The sequence below is a fragment of the Musca domestica genome, unplaced genomic scaffold (assembly GCF_030504385.1).
Source record: "Musca domestica strain aabys unplaced genomic scaffold, Musca_domestica.polishedcontigs.V.1.1 9, whole genome shotgun sequence".
Lineage (NCBI taxonomy): Eukaryota > Metazoa > Arthropoda > Insecta > Diptera > Muscidae > Musca > Musca domestica.
This window is the reverse complement of record NW_026712435.1, coordinates 20,768,408-20,794,024: the sequence shown is the minus strand read 5'-3', so window position 1 is coordinate 20,794,024 and position 25,617 is coordinate 20,768,408. Positions and strand designations below refer to the sequence as shown.

Genomic DNA, 25,617 nt, shown 5'->3' with positions numbered 1-25,617 from the left:
AGATAATTAGAGGCCAATTGTAAATTGTATAGCATTTTCTGATAGGAGGATTACTTTTGCGCCACCTGTAATATCAATTACGGACTTCAAATATGAAATTTGAAGCAATTCCGATGAATATTATCGTCAAAATCATGAAAATACCGAACATCGGAAGGTATCGTTATATGGGGGCTATACGAAAACGTGGATCGATATAGTCCATTTACGAATTTGCCTTCTGCGAATCTACCTATCTCAATTCTATCTCAATTCTCTTGAATTGAACTTGGAGAAAATCAAATTCGGCAGTTCACCACTTTCGGCCAAGCGAAGCGACTCTTTAGCTCTTTTGAGTCTATTTTCCTTCTGTTGCGGTGTAAGTACTTGCACTTTTTGGAACTTCAATTTCTCAGGGTAACTGAGCTCATTTTTTCAATATTTGCGATATGTTCAGCTCACAAGTAATTTTTCGGCCACTGCGAAGCGGGTTTCGATCAAATCGCTTCTTTACTTTTCGAACCATTTCTGCTGATGTTGCTGTTTTCTTTCGTCCACTTCCTTGACGTCGGGCTACGCTACCGAGTGATGGTACGAGACACAAAAGATTTATTCACATTTAAATGCTGAAGTGTTCTAACGATAGCCACTTGTGGTTTTCCAGCCAAATATAAAGAAATCACATTATCACGCTTGAATTAAATCACGAATAACTTTTTTTCTTTAAAATACTCATCAAAATGCTTTTGTACGCTTGTAAACAATATAATGAGCCGTCACTGGAATAATTTTAACAGCTGTCGGACGAGTGGCTTAGAAATGATATCAGTCTGAAGTTGGCTTTGGTTTTTTCATATCACCCTGTATATCGAGTAAGATCTAAGACCATGTTAACAAAAACCACATTTATAGAAAAAAAGGATAAGTAATAGTTTGAAATATCCAAAAATAGAATTTCAAAATTCTATTCCATAGACTTTCCCAATTAATTACATATATCTTGGCGCACAGCAATTACGAGAACAGCTTTTCATTCTTACTAAAGTCGTCTGTTTGATTTTTGACATATTATCATATTTTCATAAATCTTATTGGGAAGGTCACCGGACACAGCTAATATCCTTTATTATTCCTTTTTTATGTGAACCGTTTGTGATTTAATTTTACCAATTTTTGTCGATAACAGTGTTAGAGTATTAAACTACTGAGTTCATTTTCAACATCCTGCAGGGCACCCTCAAACTTATTAAGGACACTAACCTTAATGTGTTGTATCCTTTACCAGATGTCGCTGGGACATAACAATAGACCTTAAAACAACCCCCAAATAGCTAGCACTGGGTATTTCGGTATCTCCCAATTAATTGTTTGTTTTTATTGTCACTGCGCATGTCCTATGGGAAAGTCATAACATCCACACGAATTGCAATGCCATGAAAACCCAAAAATTTCCAGTGTCACAGACATTTTTCATTCATTCGCAATTTAAACAATCGGACTAGTTCATTGTTGAAGAAAACCAATAGAAAAAAAGAAAAGAAACAACAAAATAAAAGCAAATTTGTTTAAACCAATAACGGAAGCAGTAAATAATTCTAATTAAATAAAGTGAATTAGCAGAAGAAAATCTGTCAAGCTATTGCCAAACCGGAAAAGAGTATCTGAAATACAAAGAAAAAGTCACTTAAACATGAAAATGATTGTCCTTTATTCAAGGACCTTTTTCGAAGAAGAAGCAAAGAAAAAGAAGTGCTCAATTTATAATTGTTAAATAAGAGTTAATACAAATAAAGAAAAGTTAATAAATTTAAAGAAAATAACAAAAAAAAACTCCCTTAAGAGAGCTTGTAAATTTGTGTGTATTTGTGAAGCAAACGTAGCAAAGTTGAAAATTCAATACAACCTGGCCCACCTAAACAGGGGGCTCGACGATTAATACGCAACCTACAAGATGGATGAATGTGAAAACCTCGTCATCGATCTAGAAGAATACGAGGAGTTCGATTTAAAGCATCAACAGCAAAGCCAAAATTTACTCAATGATAACGACATTGAAGTTCTAGAATTGACAGCAAATTTCGATTCAGAGGACAATATGGTAATAATATACAACAACTATTTAATACACTTGAAAGATATTTAATCAGCTGATAAAAAAACCATTTTGAAAGATAAAAAGTATCCTTAATTTTATTGCGTTTGTCATATTTCAGACGGGGCAGATTTAAAGTATTTATGTGCGTCTGTAGTATTTGAGGTTTATGTTGCCTACTGTCGGGCCTTCATGAATTACATCCAAACTTCTAAGTGGGGTATAAGTATTTACCAAGGCATGATAACTAAAAGTTTTTTTTACATTAGCAGTGTGTAAAAAATAATGGACTTGTTTTTATACCCTCAGTCATATGGATAGAGAGGGTATATATCATTTGATACGGTCAAAATAACAGTTTTAGACCAAATCCGTTTCAGGCATTTCGAGTCGTTCTAGCGATGTCCGTCCGTCTGTCTGGCTGGCTGGTGCGCACGATAACACTCGAAGGGAGTATATGATTTGGTCCAAACTTGGTACATCGTAATATTTTTGTCAAACCTAGATCGCGTTCGGAGATGTGCCATATCGGTCCACTCCTTCTGATACCTCCCCCACAAAATGTCGAAATTTTCAAAAAATATATTTTCTACACAGAAAGAAAAACGATAATCCGATTTTGCTCCAACTTTACAAATTCAAATATTTGCGTCAGTGTTAGGTGCGGTGCGAAAATGGATAATATCGGTCCACTCTATCAAGTACCACCCCCACAAAGGGTCAAAATTTTGAATAATTAAAACTCTTATAAAATGTGATGTAAGAGTCCGATTGTCTTCAAATTTCACACATCCCAATAATATTGTTAACCCAAGGTCTGGTGTTAAGATGGAAAATATCGCTCCAAACCTTCTGGTACCTCCCCCACAAAAGGTCGACATTTTGAACACACATGAAGCTCACAAAACGCGAAATAGACATCCGATTCCATTTAGACTTGGAACATCTGAATATTTCTATTAACACAGGATCTGTTATAAAGGCGGTAGAGATTGGACCTTTTCTTCTGGTACCTCCCACACAAAGGGTCAAAGTTTTGAATAACCAAAATCCAAAATAAGCATCAAGTTCTCTTTATATTGCACACATTTCTAACACAAGATCTCTTGTAAAGATGGGATATATCGGTCCTTTCCTTCTGGTACCTCTCCCACAAAGGGTCAAAATTTTGAATATCCATGAAGCTCATAAAACACGAATTTAACATCCGATCCCATTCAGAATTATACATCTCAATATTTCCATCAACACAAGATCTGTTATAAAGATGGTAGAGATCGGACTATTTCTTCTGGTACTGCCCCCCATAGGGTTCAAGATTTTAAAAAACCAAACACTCAAAGTAAGGCTTAGGATACAGGTCTGTCGGCAAAACCGACTGATGTTTTTTTTACTTTTTTAAGATCAAAACTATAAGATTTGTACTTGAAACGCTAACGTATTTCCATTCGATATTTCCCATACGTGGATTCATATATTTTTCGGAAAGAATAATCGGAAAATGTTTACTTTTTACACCAGAAAGTCAAAGTCTTTCATTTTGAAGTTTTTCGAGGAGGATATAAGTAAAAACTTTGCACAATGGACACACATTACACTTTCAGTCCAAAACTTTTTCAACGTCTCCTTATGTAAACCCTTGAGACAACAGTGGGCTCAATATAAAAAATTCAAGATTTCAGATGTATCCCTTCACCCAATAGAAAACATAGTAGCATGTAATTATTTTCATACAGTGAAAGTATGAGTTTTCAATATAATCTCCATATCTCTAATTCATATTTCAACTCTGTAATTTCCCCCATTACCATGAGTTAATACTATTTAGTACAGTTCTAGTACTCATATCAAAACCAGCTGCTTCTCTCAACCACAGACACAAACAGTGACATCCATATCAAATTTCAGGATTTCATTCTTTCATCCAACTCTAAATTTAGTACTTTTCGTACAATTATAGAACACATTTCCAAAACACCGCCAAATATCAAACGCAAATACCATAAGTAATCTAAATATCAAATTTCAGAAATTTACCTCTATCCCTTCACCCAATACCAAAATTGTACCATTCAGTACTTTTCGTACAATTATAATACACATTTCCGAAAACACCTTCATATGTCCAGGCTACACATGACAAGCGATCCCAATACTAAAATTTCAGAATTTAAGCACTATCTGCTTAATCAATACCAAATTGTACTAAATATAGTACAATATAGCAATTTTCGGGCACTCCAATATAAAATTTCAAAATTTCAGCTTGATTCAATGTGTTCAAAATGTAGTACCAGTTAGTAGAGTTCGCACTCATATTACAGCTCTCCAAAACAATATTTCAAATTTACATTCCAAAATTTATTTTCGTACCAAATTTAGCTATGTTCATTCACAAAATACCAAATTGTATCATTTTAGAAATAGGGTACCATTTTCGAACTTTTCGAAACTTCATAGTTTGAATTTTCAAACACCCTCTGGGTACACCTCTCCTGCACTCCAACAGTGACGCTCATTCCAGATTTCAGAATTGCAGCTCAAAGTATATAATTTTAGTATTTAATTTTTAGGACTCTTCGTATCCTTTTAGTACGTATTTCAAAATCCTAGCTTTATGGCACGAAGACTGGCTTTGGTGAAAAATTTCAATAATCTTTCTTTAGCCATTTCGCCTGGGCGTTGATTCACATTCAGTCAGTCAGTTATCTCACTACTCCTTTATATTTATAGATAAAATAAGTAAGTAAAATAAGTCCCAAAGTAAAGAGTGATTTTTTATAAGCTATAATAAAGTTCCAAAAACAAGTTAAAAAGCAGCTATGTTCGGGCGGGCCGAACTTTTAAAACCCTCCACAACTTGGAAGCAACTTGAAAATGTTGAAGCCAATTTCGAAAAATACCGCATAAATGAAAACCGTAATAATGGCCTATACGAAGACGTGGACCGGCATAAGTATTTTTTTGGCATAGGCTGTAGTGCCGATTCCGAACTTCAAGTACGAAATTTCAAACAATTCCTTTGAATAATGCGGAATAAAGGGAGATACTGTTTTATGGCGACTATACGAAGACGAGGAACTGCATAGACAATTTTCTCTCCTCGATTGTAGTAGCCATTTCGTACTTCAAATACGACATTTGAAACAATTCTGGTCTATAATTTCTCTAAAATTATAAAAATAGCGATTATTGTAAGGTATTGTGATATGGGTGATATACAAGGACGTAGGCCTGCATATGTATTTTTTTATCATAGGCTGTAGCACCCATTAAGATCTTCAAATGATAAATTTGAAACAATTCAGATGAAAAATACGGAATATTGAGAGGTACTGTTATATGGGGGCTATACGAAAACGTAAACAGACACGCCCCATTTACGAACTTAAATTGCCTAAATATATATACTAAATATAGCGTGATAGTTTAAACGTATTAGTCGCATGATCTTTAAAAATTGGATATTATTTCACGGTAGCTTTTACAATGATTGTTTGTTATCTTTGTCTTTGTTTGGCCCAAGGGCGAACCCTATTAAAATTGGATAATCGGTGAAAGATTAGATACAGCATATATATCTTCGTCCGACTAGCTTTTTATTGTACACCAAATAATATTAGTACGAATGGGATGGGATTTGGTACTAGAAGTCAAGAAATAAGCAAAATTTGGTAGAAATCAGTTCAGATATAGCAATAGCTCCCATATATATTGTTCATCCGATTTGTTATTTACTCTGTACCAACGGTATTCTGGTTTCGATTATTGTGTCCATATATTTAACGGAATTTTATATTAAAAATTATATATATAATATAAAATTCCGTTAAATATATGGACACAATAATCGAAACACTGGAGTCGGCATGTACAGTTAGGTGGGATCTACACCACAATTAGAAACAGTCTGTGGAAGTCCGTCCACTGGAATTTCGATTGAAATATATTACTAAAATCCCAAAAGGACCTTTTAGCGGGCGGTAAAGTTGTCCTAAATGCTTTTCGAAACCATTTCAGAGGCATACAAATCTACCATTTCAAAGCCGCCCGTGCCCCGTGGTCCCCACCCCTGGCTACGTCGGTGATGTAAGCTATACGAAATCGGCCATATGGTCTATTTTCAGTACGAAAAATTCTACATATCTAAAATACATTTTCGTAAAATTTCATTAGCCTGCTCCATTTCGTTAGGAAGCAAGATAGGGTATAAAATGCTTACTTCTGGGGTATAAAATGCTTACTTCGAGGAGTTACAAACGGAGGACAAATATTATACATACGGTATAAGAAAGTAGTGCGGTATATTATTTTCAATTTTTAATACCAATCATACAATATGTTATTTTCTTGTGACCTCTAATTTGATTTCAATCGACGGACAGAAAAACGGACTATCATAAAAAATGAAAATATCTAGTTTTTAGAGCCCAACATTTATTGGGCCTACTCTTGTGCAATTCCTACACCGTTACACATTTTTGTGAAAAAGAGGTGTGTGTGTGTGGCTCTGTGCGTACGTCTGATACTTTTATCCTGCAAAATGTTCAACATCTTCTCTTGGTATACACAAAAAGGATATTCAATTGCTTTCCACTTCCACGAATGTGGATTGTGTCAAGTGCATACTTTGTTGTTATTATCCCCTAAAGATGACATGTGTGTTTATTTCTACATTCTACCGACTACGACGTTGGAATTATTATTTTGTATTCGTTTTTATTTTGTTTTGTTTCCCTGTTTACTTACGTGTGTGTGGATTGCGAGTTTCTGTTGTTTTGGTTTGTTTATTGCCGCATTTTGCGGCTGCAGAGCGGCGAGAATGGGTTCCACCATATGTTCAGACGAAGTTCCGATGTTTTGGGTCGTTTTATCGTTTCTACTCTGTTAGTCATCAATGTTTTGCTGCGGCGGTTGACGTGAGTCGCCACTGTGTCGTTTAAAGTTATAGTCTACACGGGCTGGTACACATAAGTGCACATATATATATATAAATGAGTATTTATATTGGAAAACTCACTCTATAGTACCTATCTCCATTAATTGTATAATATCAAGCAACAACGTAATGGTTTATACATCGTCTGAGGTAATAAATATATTCATTTGTAAAAAAAATAATAAGAAATAAAATGTTTCTCTTTCAACTCCCGGAGGCGAATTCGGTCCGGTAGCTAAAACTTATGACAAAAGTAAAATGTAACCATCTCGATAAAAATCCCAGTAAATATTTATTATACGATGGTAAACCTATTATAACTTTCTGTGAACAAATGCCCTCTGTCTACGAAAATTTTGGAATTTTGAGGAACAGATAATTTCAATCAGTTACAAAACATAAAGCTTATTTAAAGTTAATTCTTTGAAAATGCTTGAAATCGGAATGTGCGGATTTGTCATTCCGCTTGTAAGTCTTCCAAATAACCACCATATTCCCAACAATGTTATATCCACATATTCGTGATCAGCGTAAAATTCTATATAATTAAACCATATCTTTCTATCCATCATTATAATCTAGTCAGGTTACATCCGAAAAGGGGCACGATATCGTATAAACGCTATGTAAAGTACTCCCGAATATACGGTACATTTATGATTTGAGTCACTTTTTTCAACCGTCTTTTTTGATATATGATTCTTGAAGTTCTTAATGAGTACTAATCCGTCTGGTAGACCTAGTCTATATGGCCCTCTTTTTCCTATAGCCCCATATAAAAGTCCTCCCTATATGGAACATATTCATGATTTAATGAATTCAGATATTTCAATGAAATTGTTTCGAATTCGAGATGTGCATTTTTTATACACTTAACTATATGGCAGCTCCATCGAAATAACGATTTTATACCCTAGGTTACTTTGGAGCAAATCCGTTTCAAGACATTTGGAGTAGATGTAGGGGTGTTTGTCTGGTGCGCCTCAAAAATTCAGATTTGATCCAAACTTGGTACATTGCAATACTATTGTCAAACTTAGATCAAGTTTGGAGATGGAAATATACAGGGTGAGATGAAAAAACTGCAACCAAATTCAGACTGCTGTCATTTCTAAGCCACTCGTCCGACAGCTGTTAAAATTATTCCAGTGACAGCTCATTATATTGTTTACAAGCGTACAAAAGAATTTTGGTGAGAATTATCCAGAAAACAAGTTATTCGTGATGGAATTCAAACGTGATAGTGTCAGATTCTCCTTGAATTTTACATATCCCAATATTTCTACTAACACAAGATATGGTGTGAAGATGGTAGATACGGATCCACTACTTCTGGAAACTTCCCCACGACGGATCAAACATTTGAAGCTCATAAAAAGCGACATGAGCATCCGATTATTTTCAAACTCAGCACATCCCAATATTTCTATCAGCACAAGATCAGGTGTTGGCAAATATAAAAAGAAGAAAATGATAAAAATAATTTCGATTGGCCTTATTCATTTCTTTCCCAAAGCAGTCATTAGGATTTGCAAACAATGGAAGCATAAGCTAAAAAGGCTCATATATGTACGTGCCGATGTGATACCACTACGTTTCTGTTTTAAAAACAAAGTACATAAATGCCTGTTTGACCTTTTTTGAGAAATATTCATTGACATCTATGGACAAACCATGAATTCAATAATAGGTTAAAATTTTATGTAAGAGTTATTTACATAAAGTTTTTATATCCTCCACCTTTTCAAAAAGGGTATATTAAATTGGTCATTCCAGTTGTATCACCTTTCAATGTTTGCCGTAGACCCCATAAAGTATATATATATTCAATACTAGCTGACCCTGTCCGCGTTGCCGGCCCGTAGTTTTAGTCTATTATGCATATTTGTCAAAGCATAATTATTCAAAGATATGACTGTTATAAGTGTTCATGTACTGGTCGATTGATTTTTAGTTTTTAGTCAAATGAGCAGTAATTTGGAATTTACTGTAATTTGTACACCTCATAATTGAGGCTGAATGATTTAAGAATAGCCAAAGTTAATTACTTTTTTAAACCCATTGACACCTCAGATTGTGCATTAGAGTTCTCATAAGTCCGCCAAAAGGTGGACTTGTGGGGGTACTATTACATGGAGAAAATTCTAAAATTTGTAGATATGTTGAAATTTTTGTGTACGATTTTCAAAACCCCCCCCCAAATACACATTTTTAGCCAAATCCTTTGAAATAAGGTAAAATCAGGAAGTACCTTCATATGGGCACTACTGCGAAACATGGACCAACATTGAAAACTTTCTTCACGCCTTATAATCCAAGATGACAAATAGAGGCCAAATCGAAAATATAGCAGAACAACATAGCATGTCAAACTGAAAAAAATTCACGTGATTGAAATAAGTAAAAATAATTTTATCCATCTCATAATTGAGGGCAGACTAATTTCAGGATAGTCAAATATAATTACTATTTTACTCCCGTTACCGTAAGATGGGAACTAATTTTATTTGTCATTTAAATTGTAAATTGGAGACGCCATAAAGTCCATATTTTTCATCATAGTATAATTCAATGACGATTCAACAAATATTCGGTCCCGTGCTACTTTCTTATATTTATAATTTGTTCTTGTTTTTCACAATTTATTTGATATAGATGTACATCCCAAATCTACGTTCCCAACCAATATTCTCTTGGGGGTTACAAATTCAATAGAATACAAAATTTTCTTTTCTGACCACACATTAGATGTGAAAGTGGACTTGGGGATACTCCAATGTGGGGACTTTACATGAATAAATTTCTATGTGGCAATTATCTGTAAGATGGTTCCTTACGCCAGGGTAGCATAAATACAATTTTTTAGTGGTCAAGACCAATATGGGCCCTACTCCGAGAATTTTCTACTCCCTTAGAAACAAAGATGCCAAATAAGGGCCAAAAATAGAAGAAAATGACGAAGACTCCAAAAATAGCTTAAATCATACAATGGTTATTTATGATCGATATCATATATCATATTGCAGGTCATGCAAAAGCGATTTAAGGTATCTTAAATGTTCGGGAAGAATTGTTGGAAGGATAGAAATCCTTTTCTTACTAAAAGTCCCATTCGCTCTACTATTTTGCACCCTTTATATTTTGGTACTTTACTGATTGTAGTCCCAAAAATTTTTGCATTTTGAGCTCTCATTGGACGGATTATTGTCACATGAAAGAAGTAGGTCCACGCTTTGAAATGAGCCCCATTAGTCTTTTTCGGTCATTTTTGTTTGTTTAAATGTCTGCGCATCTTCCAGCTGAAGCACGATGTAGGCCCTGGAGTTGAAAGGTAGATGTTAGTTACAATCGTATTTCGCACTTATTTCATTTTTTGGTGAAAAATTGTATATAGTGAAAAATTATTCTTTATTTCGTTCACAAAAAATCCACTGAATTCAATATGATAATACAAATTGAAAAAAAAAAAAAATGACAAAAGAATAATAACAAATTGAAAAAATCTTCAACTTCAAAAGATCCTTACAAAGTTTGTCAATAGAATGTACTTTTATTTTAAAATTCAATTCCATTGGACATTTTTTTCGATATTTTCCCGTTTTGAGAATTTTTGTAATAAGATCTCTTTTTTCGTAATTTTTTTAGCGATTTTGAAAAGGTTATTATCTTCTAACTTTGGTGTGACCGCGTTAAATTATTTCGATATCATCTATTCCGTTTCGCCACCACATAATTCGGTGCTACACTTCCATGTAACCCGTCATCAATTTCAGTTCTCAAGAAATCAAGTCAATTAAATAAATTGATATTAATATTCGAATTCAAAAATAAAATATAAAAAACACTTCAAATGTACATTAGAAAAAAGTAAGTCAAAATGGAAAAAAATCATGCAAAATAAAACATTACTATTGTACATTTCAAAAGTCAAAATGAAAATGTTAATATATCACATTTTTACGTGATTTTTTTTTTTTTTTTGTATATTATCCTTTTTGGATAGGAGACAATTCCGAATTTGTATGAATCATTAAAATCAGTTCAGCGGTTCTTAAGTTATAAGCGTAGTAACTAACACAACTTTCATTTATATATATATATATAGATTAGTATAACATTTTATGTCGATTTAAAATTGTCCATCTGTCTGTCTATTGAAATCGCCATACACCCCTCATTATTTGACGTAGAGCTTTTGGTTAGTATTGGAAATGAGATATATCGGATCATTGGTATTGGTATAGCAGCCAAATTACTGTATCTCCCGATATTCGGTATTTTGATGATTTTTGCCACATCTTTCCAAATTTGATATTAAGAGTTAGTATAGTTTTCTACTGCTGGAAATTGTATATGTCCAAGTTTTACTACAGCCTCCATTAAACGTTAGCTCGCGAAATTCGGTACTTTGATAGTTTTAGCCACATTTTCCCACGGATTTGTCTAAAAATTGTTATTTTTAGTTCGTAATGGGTTCTAGCTCCGGTGGCAGACCAATTTATAGGTCCATGTATTCCTATAGCGCACACATAACGATATCTTCGGACATTCGGTGTTTTAAAGATTTAAGACACATTTTGTAACACATTTTTTTTAAAAAACTTTGTATTTGTAGTTCATTATGGGTTCTACAACCGGTATCAAAACATTGTCCATATTGGTCCCCTGTTTCCATATAACGGTAATAACCGATATTCGGTATTTTTATACCCTCCACCACACTATGGAGGGTATATTAGCTTTGTCATTCCGTTTGTAATTCCTCGAAATACTCATGTCAGATCCAACAAAATCTTGATCAGCGTAAAATTCTAAGTCGATTAAGCGATGTCCGTCTGTCTGTTGTAATCACGCTACCTTTCGAATGAATTGAGATAGATGGCTACAGTTTTGCACACATGTTTATTTTTCCAGTAGGCGGGTTAAGTTCGTAAATGGGCCATGTACGTCCACGTTTTCTTATAGCCCCCATATAACGGTACCTCCCGATATTCGGTATTTTGATGATTTTAGCGATATTATTCCCCGAAATTGTTTCAAATTTGGTATTTGAAGTTCGAAATCGATACTACACCCTAAGATAGAAAATTGTCTGTGCAGGTCCACGTCTTCGTATAGTCCCCATGTCTTGTTTCAAATTTCGTATCTAGAGTTCGTTATTGGAACTGCAGTCTGTGACAGAAAATTGTCTATGCAGGTCCAGGTCTTCGTATAGGCCCCATATATCAGTACCTCCCTATATTCGGTATTTTGACGATTTGAGGTACAATACCCACCGAAATTGTTTGAGATGTGGTATTTGAAGTTCGTAATGGATGCTACAGCCTGTTACAGAAAATTGTCTCTGCAGTTCCAGGTCTTCGCACAGCTCCGATATAACGGTACCTCCCTCCCTCCCTATTTTGATGATTGTAGCTATATTATTCACCGTTTATTTCAAGTTTCGAATTTGACAAACAATGTTTATGTAGGTCCACGTCGTATAAACGCCAATATGACGGCTATATTTGGTATTTTTAAAATTTTAAAAGAATTTTTTAAGGATTTTATTTTTTGAAAATTTCCAAATTCGTTTCAAATGGTGGGTATTCAAAGTTCGTCCCGGCCGAACTTACTGTTTTTTAACTGTAATAATTCTAGGCACATTTACCCACGGAATTATTCCAAATTTGATGTTTAAAACTTGGAATAGATAAAAATCTTTGTAGCATATCATTGTCTATATAGGTTCCCGTTTTTTACGGCCCCCGTATAACGGTTCCATCCACTTTATTGATTTTTGAAAATTTGACGCTTTCTCCCACCGATCTTACTGGTATTTGTAATTTAAAGTGGCTAATGATGGAGGGTATTTTAAGTTCGGTCTGAACGAACTTAATTTGTTTTTACTTGATTTTTGTTAAAAATGTTGTCAGGTTTAAAAAATGCATCTGCTTTTAATCTTATCTTTTGTATTTTGCTATCTGAATTGATATGATTCATACCATAAGACGTTTTTAACCTAAATAAAATAATTTGACAAAAGAGAAGAAAGAGGAGTTTCCCATGCGAAATTTGGCACACACATCCAATTTAAAGCGAAGTTTTTGTTTTATACCCTCCACCATACTAAAGAGGGTACATTAAGTTTGTCATTTCCTTTGTAACTCCTCGAAATAAGTATGTATTTTAGATCCTACATAATATAAACATTCTTCTGTGTCGACTTAACCATGCCCGTCCGTCTGTCTATTTGTCCGTTTGTGGAAATCGGAAAAAAATGGTTACAAAATGAGGTTCCTTGCTTCATTTCCAGCGCACAATGGCCACCAAAAACTCCGGATACCAATCCGTTGGACTATTGTGTCTGGAGTATTTTAGAAAGCAAGGTTGGCACTAAAACATACCAAAGTGTCGATCACCTCAAGCAAGCGCTTCGCCGGGAATGGGCCAAAATACCGCAGAGCTACATTCGGGCAGCGTGTGACGGTTTCATAGGCCGTTTGAAGGCCATAATTGGTGCCAAAGGTGACCAATTCGTACAAATCTAAACTTATTCTAAAATTTGATGCTATTTCCGACATTTTTTACTTTTATTCAATAAAATCTAAAAAAAAAAAAAATAAAATTATGGCGTTTGACTTTGTTGCGTTTTTTTACCCTCCACCTTGGAAAGGAGGGTATATTAACTTTGTCATTCCGTTTGTAACATCCTTAAATATTCGTCGTAGACACCATAAAGTATATATATATTCATAATCAGCATAAAATTCTAAGTCGATTTAAGGATGTCCGTCTGTCTGTCAGTCCGTCTGTCTGTCTGTTGAAATCACCATACAGCCCACATTTTTTGACGTAGAGCGCCAAAATTTAGCAGAGCAATTTGTATTGTGTCTAGGATGGTTGGTATTGAAAATGAGATATATCGGTCCACGTTCTGGCATAGTCCCTATATAACGGTACCTCCCGATATTCGGTATTTTGATGATTTATGCCACATTTTTTCACAGATTTGTCTGAAAATTGGTAGTTGTAGGTCATAACGGGTCCCTGTACGTGTGGCAAAACATTGCATGTATGGGTCCACGATTTGGTATAGCCCCCATATAACGATACCTCCCAATATTCGTTATTTTAATGGTTGTTGTCACATTTCTTCTAATTTTTCCTTTACACTAAGGTGGAGGGTATTAAAAGTTTGGTCCGGCACAACTTAATATTTTTTTACTTGTTTTAAATTTTTGCTGCTTTTTTCAGTGGACTTTTTTATATTGAGCTAGTTCCTTTCAAATGGGTTTAAAAGGTTCGGAATGGACGAACTTAGCTGCATTTTTACTTGACATAATTCGTATCCGACTTCGTGGCTTGAGTCTTTTAGTCTAATCATTTTTAGTAAGATAAAAGTAAGCTATTTTGTCTTATGCATTTTCTAGGTCTTACTAACTGCTTGACTTACTGTCAATATTGCCTACTAGTAAAGCAAAGGGCATGTAACTATCATTACAAGCAGTGCTGAAAGTGGCACATGTGCCTATACATTGTTTTGCCAATCCTAAATTGTTTTATATCTTTTCTTATTCGTAGTTTACAATGTCTGTATGAAAGGAGAACAGAGAACCCCACGTTTTATGGTTAACGACATCTCTATTTTGAACTCACCCATGTGTACATTTATTGTGGCCAACTCATTCATTTCAAACAAACATTTATTTATGTGTACATATATATGCTCTCTTGTCTAATTCAATTATACACATTTTTCTTTGACATTTTTAGGGTCAAACCGAAAGCAAAAGGCATTCAAAGAAACACAATGCAGGTGAAATTCAAACCAAAGGTACGGCCATGTCTTTTGGATTTCGCAAAAATCTCAATACAACGCCTAAGAAATTGAAAAAATTGCTAAAGGGAGAAAACGGCAAAAAGAAACAGGATAAATGTAATAATGTCTGTACGAATGACACAGAAGCTGACATTTCGGCTGAGCAAATTGATTCGGCTGGTTATGATACAGCAGACAATGGCACGAAGTTCGCTCAAACCAATGCTGGAAATGATGGGAAAAGTACAACAGGTATGACAACAACCAACCCAACAATGACGAAGGACGATAATGGCAATGCAGGTAAATCAACTTTGGCATACTTCCCATAAAACAAAATAACCAATATTCATTTATGAATATGTTTTTCTATTTTTTTAATTATTCCATTTTTAATTAGATTTACTCAACAATGTTCACTTTGATAAAATGGGAGCAGTGGCCGCAAACAACTTGAACTCTGGCAACACATCAACAGTCACAAACAATACAACAGGGTTGTTGACGGGCGTTGGAGGTGGTGGTGGCGGCGGTAATGGAAATGTTCTACTACCTGGTGCCGGCAGCCGCTTTGGCTATCGTGGGCCAATACGACCATCATCTACAGATATAACATCTCGTTGTAAGAACGAAACGAACGATAACGTTGAGAAAAATAACAATGCAACAGCAGGAAACAACATCAAAGGACAACTCGTGAGTAACTGTAAGTATTGTTTTTAGCGATGTGTGAGTGTGTGTGTGTGAGTGGAGAAGTGAGGTGTTTTAGTATTTTGTAATTGAAGGGATAGGTGTTCATTGCTCAAAAAGTTTTTTTTAATGACAGCACGTTTTGCATTTATTTCAAAGCGTAATTTAAATTCAAGATAACGATTTATATCAATAGCAAGCAAATGGCTGAATTAATGTTGTAGAAATATTTAACATTCAACAAAAAAACGATCAGAATATTTTAGCTAAGGTCATCGAAGGCAGGGCTATTGATCAGTTTCTTGAATTTTCTCAGTTTGCCAAAAATAATTACCGGTAAATCCATGGTACAATGAAGAGAAGGTAGGTCAACTTTGAAAAAATTACCTGTTTGGCTTGTAATGTCAAAATTAGTATCATAACAATAAAAAATCAAACAACTTGTTGCATTTATTTTGAATAAATTATTGAAAACCGCGATAACTGAATGAAAGGTCAACACTTCTTTTCAAAATCATGTACTATATATCTCTAAAGGATTATTTCGCTACAAAAACTCTAGATTTTGTCGATGCATACGTTGAAATAAACATTTTGAAAACATCCGAATTTGAATATTTTCTGAACAATTTTTTTGTTATTGAAAAGAAAACACATTCATAAACCAGTAAAGAAAGTCCTAAAGTCGGGCGGGGCCGACTTTATGATACCCTACACCACTTTGCTAATTTAGTAGAGCTCCACATAACAATAAAAGTTTTTATGGGAGAATTGAATCATACACGCTATGATTATAATTATAACTTAAAGTTCAAAGGACTAAATATGCCGAAGCATTTGTATCTTTTAAATTCGGAATTGTATTGCCCATTTGGTGCACAATTAATTTGAAATCGGATAAAGATATATATGGGAGCTATATCCAAATCTGAACCGATCTCGATAAAATTTGGCAAAGATATTTCTGAGCTGTATTTGATATATTTCCCTGAATATCGTTGTTACGGAGTGCATACTACGGCTGTGGGTAACAAATATGACAAATCGGATGAACAGTATATATGGGAGCTATAGCTACATCTGAACCGATCTTCACCAAATTTGACATACTAGCTTCTAGACCCAATTCGGTCGTAAGTGCCAAATTCCATCCCATTTGGACAAATATTAGACGTTTGGTGCACAATAAAAAGTAAATCGGACGAAGTTATATATGGGAGCTATATCCAAATCTGAACCGATCTCGATAAAATTTAGCAAATGTATTTCTGAGCTGCATTTGATTTATTTCCCCAAATATTGTTGTTGCAGAGTGCATATTACGGCGGCGGTGGACAAAAATAACAAATCGGATAAACAATATATATGGGAGCTATAGCTATATCTGAACCGATTTCGATCAAATTTAACATACATATTTTCAGACCTAATTTGAGTGTATATGCAAAATTCCATACAATTCGGGCTGATATTACACGTTTGGTGCACAATAAAAGGCAAATCGGACGAAGATATATATGGGAGCTATATCTAAATTTTGACTGATTATTTCCAATTTCAATAGGGTTCGTCCTTGGGCCAAACTAATGATCTGTGCAAAATTTCATCTGGATCGGGCAATAAATGCGACCTGTACTTTGTTTACAAAAATACATGGAAAGACGGACAGACGGACGGACGGACGGACAGACGGACGGACGGACAGACGGACGGACGGACATGCATAAATCGACTCAGAATGTGATTCTATGCAGATCATCAAAAGGAACTATGGGTCTATCTCGTTTCCTTCTGCCTGTTACAAACAAATGCACAAAGACATAATATCCTGACCACCTTGTGGTGTAGGGTATAAAAAATAAAGAAGACATATTAAGCCAAGAAAATAAAAAAATTAAAATCATATGGTATCATAGTCCTACCTTGATATCATTGTGCCATGGGTAAATCCATATTTGAGAAATTAAAACAGTTTTGAATGGTGTAAAGTCGGGCTGGATCGGATACATGATATCCTACGCCATTATGCATTTTTAGTAGAGCTACCCCTAACAATTAAACGTTTGTATTTGGGAATTTATGTTTATCATATCAACTGTAATTTTTTTTTAAAACGGCAAATATAAATTGAATCGCATGACACTGATATGAGGGAGGCATATCCTACTCAGAGTTGATTTCCACTTAATAGGATAGAGGCATTTATACCGGCTTGTGGTAACCCAAAAAAATTTAAAACATAACAAAAAATTATAAAATAAAATTGAACAAGTGGAAAAGCATTAAGTTGGCAAACTGTTAATACCCTCCACCTTAGGGTAAAGAAAACATTAGAGCCCATATATCAATTTTTAGACATATTCATGGGGAAATGTGCCAAAAATATTCAAAATACCGAATATCGGGAAATACGGCTATATAGGGACTATACCAAAACGTGGACCTGTAATTACAATGTTTCGCCACACGAACTAGGACCCATTATGACCTACAAATATCAATTTTTAGACAAATCAGTGAAAAAATGTGGCAAAAACCATCAAAATACAGAATATCGGGAGGTACCGTTATATGGGGACTATACCAAAACGTGGACCAAAACATACAATGTTTCGCCACACGAACTAGGACCCATTATGACCTACAAATACCAATTTTTAGAAAAATCAGTGAAAAAATGTGGCAAAAACCATCAAAATACCGAATATCGGGAGGTACCGTTATATGGGGGCTATACCAAATCGTGGACCCATACATGCAATGTTTCTCCACTGGAGATGGAAACCCATTATGACCAACAAATACCAATTTTTAGACAAATCCGTGAAAAAATGTGGCAAACATAATCAGAATACCGAATATCGGGAGGTACATTCATATGGGGGCTATCGAAAGCGTGAACCTATACATGCAATTTTTTGCCACACGAACTGGGACCTGTTATGGCCTACAAATACCAATTTTCACACAAATCCGTGAAAAAATGTGGCATTAAAAATATCGAATATCGGGAGATACCGTTATATGGGGACTATATCAAAACGTTGACCGATATATCTCATTTTCAATACCAACCATCCTAGACACAATACAAATTTCTGTGCTAAATTTTGACGCTCTACGTCAAATAATGTGGGCTGTATCGTGATTTCAACAGACAGACAGACGGACAGACAGACAGACGGACGGACAGACGGACATCGTTAAATCGGCTTAGAATTTTATGCTGATTATGAATATATATACTTTATTTAAGAATGTTACAAACGGAATGACAAAGTTAATATACCCTCGTTTCCAAGGTGGAGGGTATAAAAATGCCGGGAAAACGTTTAAAAAATGTGGACATAAAAGCATTTACATCAAAAACACATTTTTTCAGTCGACAAATTTGCGAACGTTCGGCTATATATTTTGTCAACTCAGGTTGTAAAACTCATCCAATTTGGGCTTATACTTATAATTTGATGCACAATTAATGTAAAATCAGATGGTTATATCTCAAGAATTGCTGGACTGATTTTGACAAATTTTGTCAATTCAAAATGCCCTCTTGGCGATTTTTCCAATTTGACTTATAATATTGATGTGTACATTTTGTAATATTTTTCCACCTTACATTTGAAATGGACAAACAACTAAAATTGTTCCTTATTTTGCAGCCGGTCACAAATAGAAAGCAAAGGACATGAAATCTCGCATTAAGTTAGGGTTTAGGATAGCGGGTAGAATGGACCACTACTTTTGTGTGAATACCAATATTTCCATTCTACCGAAACGCTGAAAATAACTTGCAAGCGAAATCCTAAATACACAAAAAATCCTAATACTTCTGACTTTTTTATACTGATTTCGTTGATGAATATAGCCAAATATCGTAGACGAGCAAATCATATAGACGAGTCTAAATTTGGAGATACAGAGTGGCTTCTTGCTTTTGGAGAAATAATCGCAAAATATTTAGGGGTTCAAAAAAAACCAAAAATAAAAAAATTTCTTGATCACACAATTGAAACCAATATACACAGAATTTTGCCTGAAAAGAGAGTTAAGGACAGCGAAGAAGTGCAGCATTTTGGATGACCATTGGATTATACTTAGCTGTGAAATGTAAAAAGGACCACAACAACTAACAACACGACGGAGTGCGTAAATATTGGGCAAATGCCCCTGGTCAAAAAGCTAAGGGTAATATCTGGGCAATGTTCTATGACAAAATTTCATAAGTGAAATCTTCCAAAATAGATTTGGACATAAGGGAGGCTTCTAACGCATTGTAGTGTTGTAGGGTATCACATGTTCGGCCCCGAACGACTATAGCCCTTGCTTAATTATACCCTACAACACTATGTGTTGGGGGTATTATAAGTTTGATTGGGCCAGAATTTATGTAACACCTCGAAATATTGGTTTCCCATATAGGAAAGTATATATGGATCTTCCTAGCTCGCCGAGCTGAGTCGATCTAGCTATGTATATCCGTCTGTCCGTCTGTCCATGTTAATTTGTAATCACTCTACAGGTCGCAATTATGGCCCGATCTTCACGAAATTTAGAATGGCGGTGGGGATAGGGTCAGAATAGAACCCTATTTCTTTTAGCTTTCTTTATTTAGGGGTTGAAATGGACCAAAAAACTGCAATATTATCAGCAGGTCGTAATTATCGCTCGATCCTCACGCAATTTGAATGGGGGTTACCGGACATTGCAAAAGCCAAGCAGTTTTGGATGGCCATCCAAAAATATTCATTGTGTGAAATAGTTTGCCAACTTTTGTGGACAAAATACGAAAATGTGACTTTTTGGAGAATTCACAAATACAGGAAAGACGCACTTCTGACTATTTCGTTAACGCTGATTTCGTTGAAGAATATAGTCAAATGTCTGCATCTCATATATATGCGTTTCAGTCAAAAACCAATAATAAATGTTAATCTTTTGCCACTTCTGAGAGATTATAGGTCTTTGGGAAATATTGGTTCTAGATCTAGGAAGACCATTTAAGTGCAACATCTACCAATAAATTGGAAATGAGCAAATTAGTTTAAGTTGCTATTATTCGAAAATTAGAGAACGAAAACTAATGGTTTTCTTTTATTATTTGTCACAATATCTTGTGGAATTTTTTCGAGTATCTCGCCTATATAAACTGTATCGTTTATTATAGTGTTGTAGGGTATTGAACGGTCGGCACCGCTCGACTGTAGCCTTTGCTTACTTGTTTTTTTTAATATAATTGGTTTAAATTTTGGATTTGCTAAACGTCTATACAGGTCTAGATTTTCATATAGCCACAGATAACAATACCTCCTAATATTTGAAAGTGGTGATTTCAGATACATTTGCTAAACGTCTATACAGGTCTAGATTTTCATATAGCCACAGATAACAAAACCTCCTAATATTTGAAAGTGGTGATTTCAGATACATTTTCAATGGTCAAAGAAACGAAATAGACCCATAGTTCCTTTTGAAGATCCTCATAGAATCATATTCTGAGTCGATTGATGCATGTCCGTCTGTCTGTCCGTTTATCCGTCCGTGTTTGTTTGACCCAAGAACGAACCCTATTGAAATTAATGAGAATTGGTTCAAATTTATATATAGCGCCTATATATATGTTTCAAATGATTTGGTGTTAAGTCTTTGGATACAGATACAGATTTTTGAACACTCAACTGAATTTTTCAATGTTTTTTGGTACGAGAGGTACAAATGTGGTGAAAATCAATTCAGAGTTGGATATAATTCCCATATATTTTTTCAACTACAAGTTAAAGTCACACATTTCAAAGGAAACAAAAACGAATAGAGAGCGAATTGAGAACCTCGTTTTTTTAATTATTTATTTTTATACCCTCCACCATAGTATGGAGGGTATATTAGGTTTGTCATTCCGTTTGTAACACCTCGAAATATACATTTTAGACCCCATAAAGTATATATATTCTGGATCAGCATAAAATTCTATGTCGATTTAGCAATGTCCGTCCGTCTTTCCGTCTATGGAAATCACTCTAGCTTCCGAACGAATTGAAGTAGATTGATAAAATTTTACTCAAATGTATGTTATGTCTGAAGGACTTTTGGAATTGAAAATGGGCCATGTAGGTCCACGTTTTGGTATAGCCCCCATAAAACGGTACCTCCCGATATTCGGTACATTTTTGATTTTAGCGACATTGTTCACCGGAATTCTTTCAAATTTTGTATTTGAAGTTCGTAATGGATGCTACAGCCTATGATAACTCCCATATAACGGTACTTCCCGATACTCGGTATTTTGATGATTTTAGCTATATTATTACCGATTTTTGTAAGTTTCGCATTTGAATATTGTAATGGCTAATGACAAATGTTACCTATGCAGGTCCATGTCGTCGTATAGACCCTAATATATTCGGTATTTTTAAGATTTTAACAGAATTTTTAACGGATTTTATTGTTTTTGAGAATTGCCAAATTCGTTCCAAATGGTGGAGGGTATTCAATTTTTTTTTCGTAAATTAAAGCAACGTTTTTACATCTACCTAACTTAACAGTTTGCCAGCAACTGCTAAAGTTTTCCTGTTGTGTTTTGTATTTTTTTATCTTTCATAAATTTTAATGTGCGTATAATGCATTTATCTAACGTCACATTATCTTTCCCATTTGTAAGTGAAACGTCGCTCAAAGAGCGCACATGCCGGACGTACACCATCCACATCCAATGAAAGCGATACCGAAGCAAGTGCTGCACCTCGTGCCACTCAGCCCAAGACGATAACATTCAATTTGAAACAAAACAGCACCATAGAGTATGACAGGCGTCAGTTCTTTGAGCAGCCATCTATGTCTGGTATAAGTGGTCGCCATGGCTATGGAGGAATGGCAAACAGTAATGTCATTACAACGGGCATGCACAACAATGTCATGTAAGTGGTGCATAGAAATAAATTTGTATTTAGACATTCTATATCTTTTTTTTTACTTAGACTACGGCCCACAGCCAGACTGCCATTGGCCTCAACGACAACGGCTCCGGCAACAACAACTGCAACAGCTTATACCAAATACACTCTTCAGACAGTCAGTTTACCAAAGCCGGAATTTGCTGTACCCATTAGCATTAATGTATCGACGCCAACAACACCAGCCAGCACTTCATACAATTCCTCCTCATCGACATCGTCACGCCCCCGAGACAATTCATGGAACCGTCCACAGCATCCACTGACAGTGGCCCAGTCAACCGCTCCACGTCTGGATTCCAAAGCAGCCAAACATATGACAAACAGCACACGACGAACATTCTCCGGCAGCCGAGAGATTTCTGCTGATTCGGGTATTGCTAGTCTTGACATGGCTCTCGACAGTTCCGGTTCCAGTCGAATGAGTTCTGGCGCCCACAAATCATCTCCGAAACGAAGTCGCAGTCGTCCACGTAATTTGCAGATGGTTATGAATGGTCGCCATCGTTTCGAGGTGAGAGATTTGGATGACTCCTTGTCGAGTGGAGATAGTTCTATTGTTGAACCTTTGGCCTTACCAAAGTTGCCAACTGAAAATCAAACTGTGCCACTACCGCTTAGCGGTTTGATACGCTCCAATACGGTATTGAGTCGTGAATCCTATGAGTCACGCAATGCTGAAAATAAACAGAAACAAACAGGTACTTAGGGAAGTATATTTTTTGGAGAGGCCTTAATAATTATTTGAATTTTGTGTAATTTTAGTAAAATTGGATACTGATTTGGGTAACATAAGTCAATCAACATCGAGGCAAGCTTCGGAGGAAGATAGTGAATTTGTTGACGAGGAAAAGCTACATCTGGATAGATCGGCCACGGAGAAAGGAGCAAAGGTACATTTTTTTGAATATTTATATTTGCCAGCATTTAATTACATAATTTAAATCGGATCTAAATCAATGTCAAAATCTTTGCTTAAATTAGGTCGGCTTAGTTTTAGTAGGGCTGTAGAAAAACGTAAACCGATAAGTGCCCACTTCCATCCCATAATATGGTTATGAGCAAAATTTAAGCCACCTGGTCCTATCCATTGAAAATATATATAATTCGAAGAACTATAAGCTACAGCGACAGTGGTGCTCGGACATAGTCCCCACGTATGTAATCCCCATTGCAATTATGTGGATTATGACCCGTTTTAACCCCCATATTAAAGTGGGCATTATGTCAGCTTCCAAAACGGACATGCTGCGGTGAAAAATAAAACAAGGTTTTAGTTGAGTTTAGGGACTATACCCGGATTGACCTTAAATTGGAAAAAAAAAAGTTATTAAACTTACAAAAACTATGGATCGTGTAGCCAGTGTTGGACATATCCCAGAGGAGAAAATCCCAAGCGCTGGCCACATACAAAAATTATAACGTTTAGAAAAACTTTGGATCGCGTAGCTAATGTTGAACATACTCCAGATGAGAAAGCCTTTAGTCCCAGCCGAAGGCTGCTTTGATACATATTCGTAGAGAAAATCTCAGTTTTATGATTTTTATCACAAGCATATTCGGAACGACAAAAGATATCCGCACATTTGGCACCATTTTTTGAAGGGCAAGAATGTAGGCTGTAGTATATAGATCTTAACGCCCCTTACTTGGTCCATTTTCGACTTTTTAGGAGTTTTTCAAAAAGTTCTGGTACAAAAATACCAATTTCCTTGTATTGCTCCAGAATGGATTCAATCAGTATTTCCATAAGCTACACATTAGATTTGTAGAACCGAATAAAACCCGGAATTTGTATCCAAAATTTCAGGGTCGAATAACCGGGTATTTCCCAGATGAACAAATTATTTTGCCGTATTCAGGCTAAAAATATTTACCCCATAATGGGGTTTATGTCCGCAATCGTTTTGGATATAATCCTTATTCGATTTTTATATCGATTTTTTTTCATAATCCCCATTCCATAATTGAAATTGGAATTATGACGCGGCACACGCGACTGCTTCTAAAATTGTCCACCCTTTTAGTTCAATTTTGACATACTCATTCCAAAAATAGTTTAAAGGCGTTAAATCGCACGATCTAGGTGGCCAATTTACCGTTCCTGAAAGTGAAAAAAATGTTCTCCGAAATCGCCTCCCAATAAGCCCATTGGATTATCGGTCCACTCCTTCTGGTACCAACAAAAGGTCGAAATTTTCAAAAAATAAAAAAATTCGACGAAAATGACATCAGCCCACAAAGGGTCAAAATTTTTAAAATTATAACGCTTATAAAATGTGTTATAAGAGTTCGATTGTCTTCAAATTACACACATAACAATCTCTTTATTAACCCAAGGTCTGGTATGAATATGAAAAAAAAAATAATAATAATAATAATAATTCACAGACAGAGAAAGGTTGAACCGATTGTGCTCCAACTAAGCGAATCCTACTATTTGCATCAGTGTCTGGTCTGGTGGACTAATGGACAATATCGGTCCACTCCATCAAATACCTCCACCACAAAGGGTCACCATTTTGAATATCCATGAAGCTCATAAAACGCAAAATTAATATCCGATTCCATTTAGACTACGAACATCTCAATATTTTATATTATCTCAAGATCTGATCGGTCCATTTCTTCTGATACCTCCCCACAAAGGGTCAACGTTTTGAATAGCCAAAACGATCATAAAATCCGAGATAAGCATCCGGTTTTTCACACAACCCATTATTTTTACTAACACAAGATCTGCTGTGAATATGGGATATCTCGGTCTTCTCCTCCTGGTACTCTCCCCACAAACGGTCCCAATTTTGAATATCCATGAAGCTCATAAGACTCGAAATTAACATCCGATTTCATTCAGAATTGGTACATCTCAATATTTCCATAAACATAAGATCTGTTATAAAGATGGTAGATATCGGACCATTTCTTCTGGTACCTCACTCACAAAATTGTCAAAATTTTCAATACTTTTATCTGTCGAAAATTCTGAAACAAGTCAGCGATTCTTTAAAACTTGCTACATCTAGATATTGCTCTCAACCAGAAACGTGGGATAAATATGATATTTATGATTTCCCATAAAATCGGATATAAATGTTCAATTTTCTTTAAATTTTGCCAATACCAATATTTATACCCTACACCACATAGTGGTAAGGGTATTATG

General features: G+C 35.3%; 1 protein-coding gene across 9 annotated transcripts in view; it reads left to right on the top strand.

Moving 5' to 3' along the window:
• The window catches only part of LOC131806823 (putative uncharacterized protein DDB_G0277255), a 153,895-nt gene that overhangs the window by 53,306 nt on the left and 74,972 nt on the right, over positions 1 to 25,617 (top strand). For 8 of the 9 annotated variants that reach the window (XM_059131556.1, XM_059131558.1, XM_059131557.1 and 5 more), the window contains exons 3-7: positions 14,766 to 15,114; positions 15,212 to 15,517; positions 22,160 to 22,415; positions 22,476 to 23,152; positions 23,217 to 23,344. In XM_059131556.1, the coding sequence (XP_058987539.1) occupies positions 14,766 to 15,114; positions 15,212 to 15,517; positions 22,160 to 22,415; positions 22,476 to 23,152; positions 23,217 to 23,344 (1,716 nt within the window). Of the gene's footprint in view, positions 1 to 1,290; positions 2,078 to 14,765; positions 15,115 to 15,211; positions 15,518 to 22,159; positions 22,416 to 22,475; positions 23,153 to 23,216; positions 23,345 to 25,617 lie in introns of those variants that run through there. The other variant, XM_059131564.1, reaches the window with a different exon arrangement.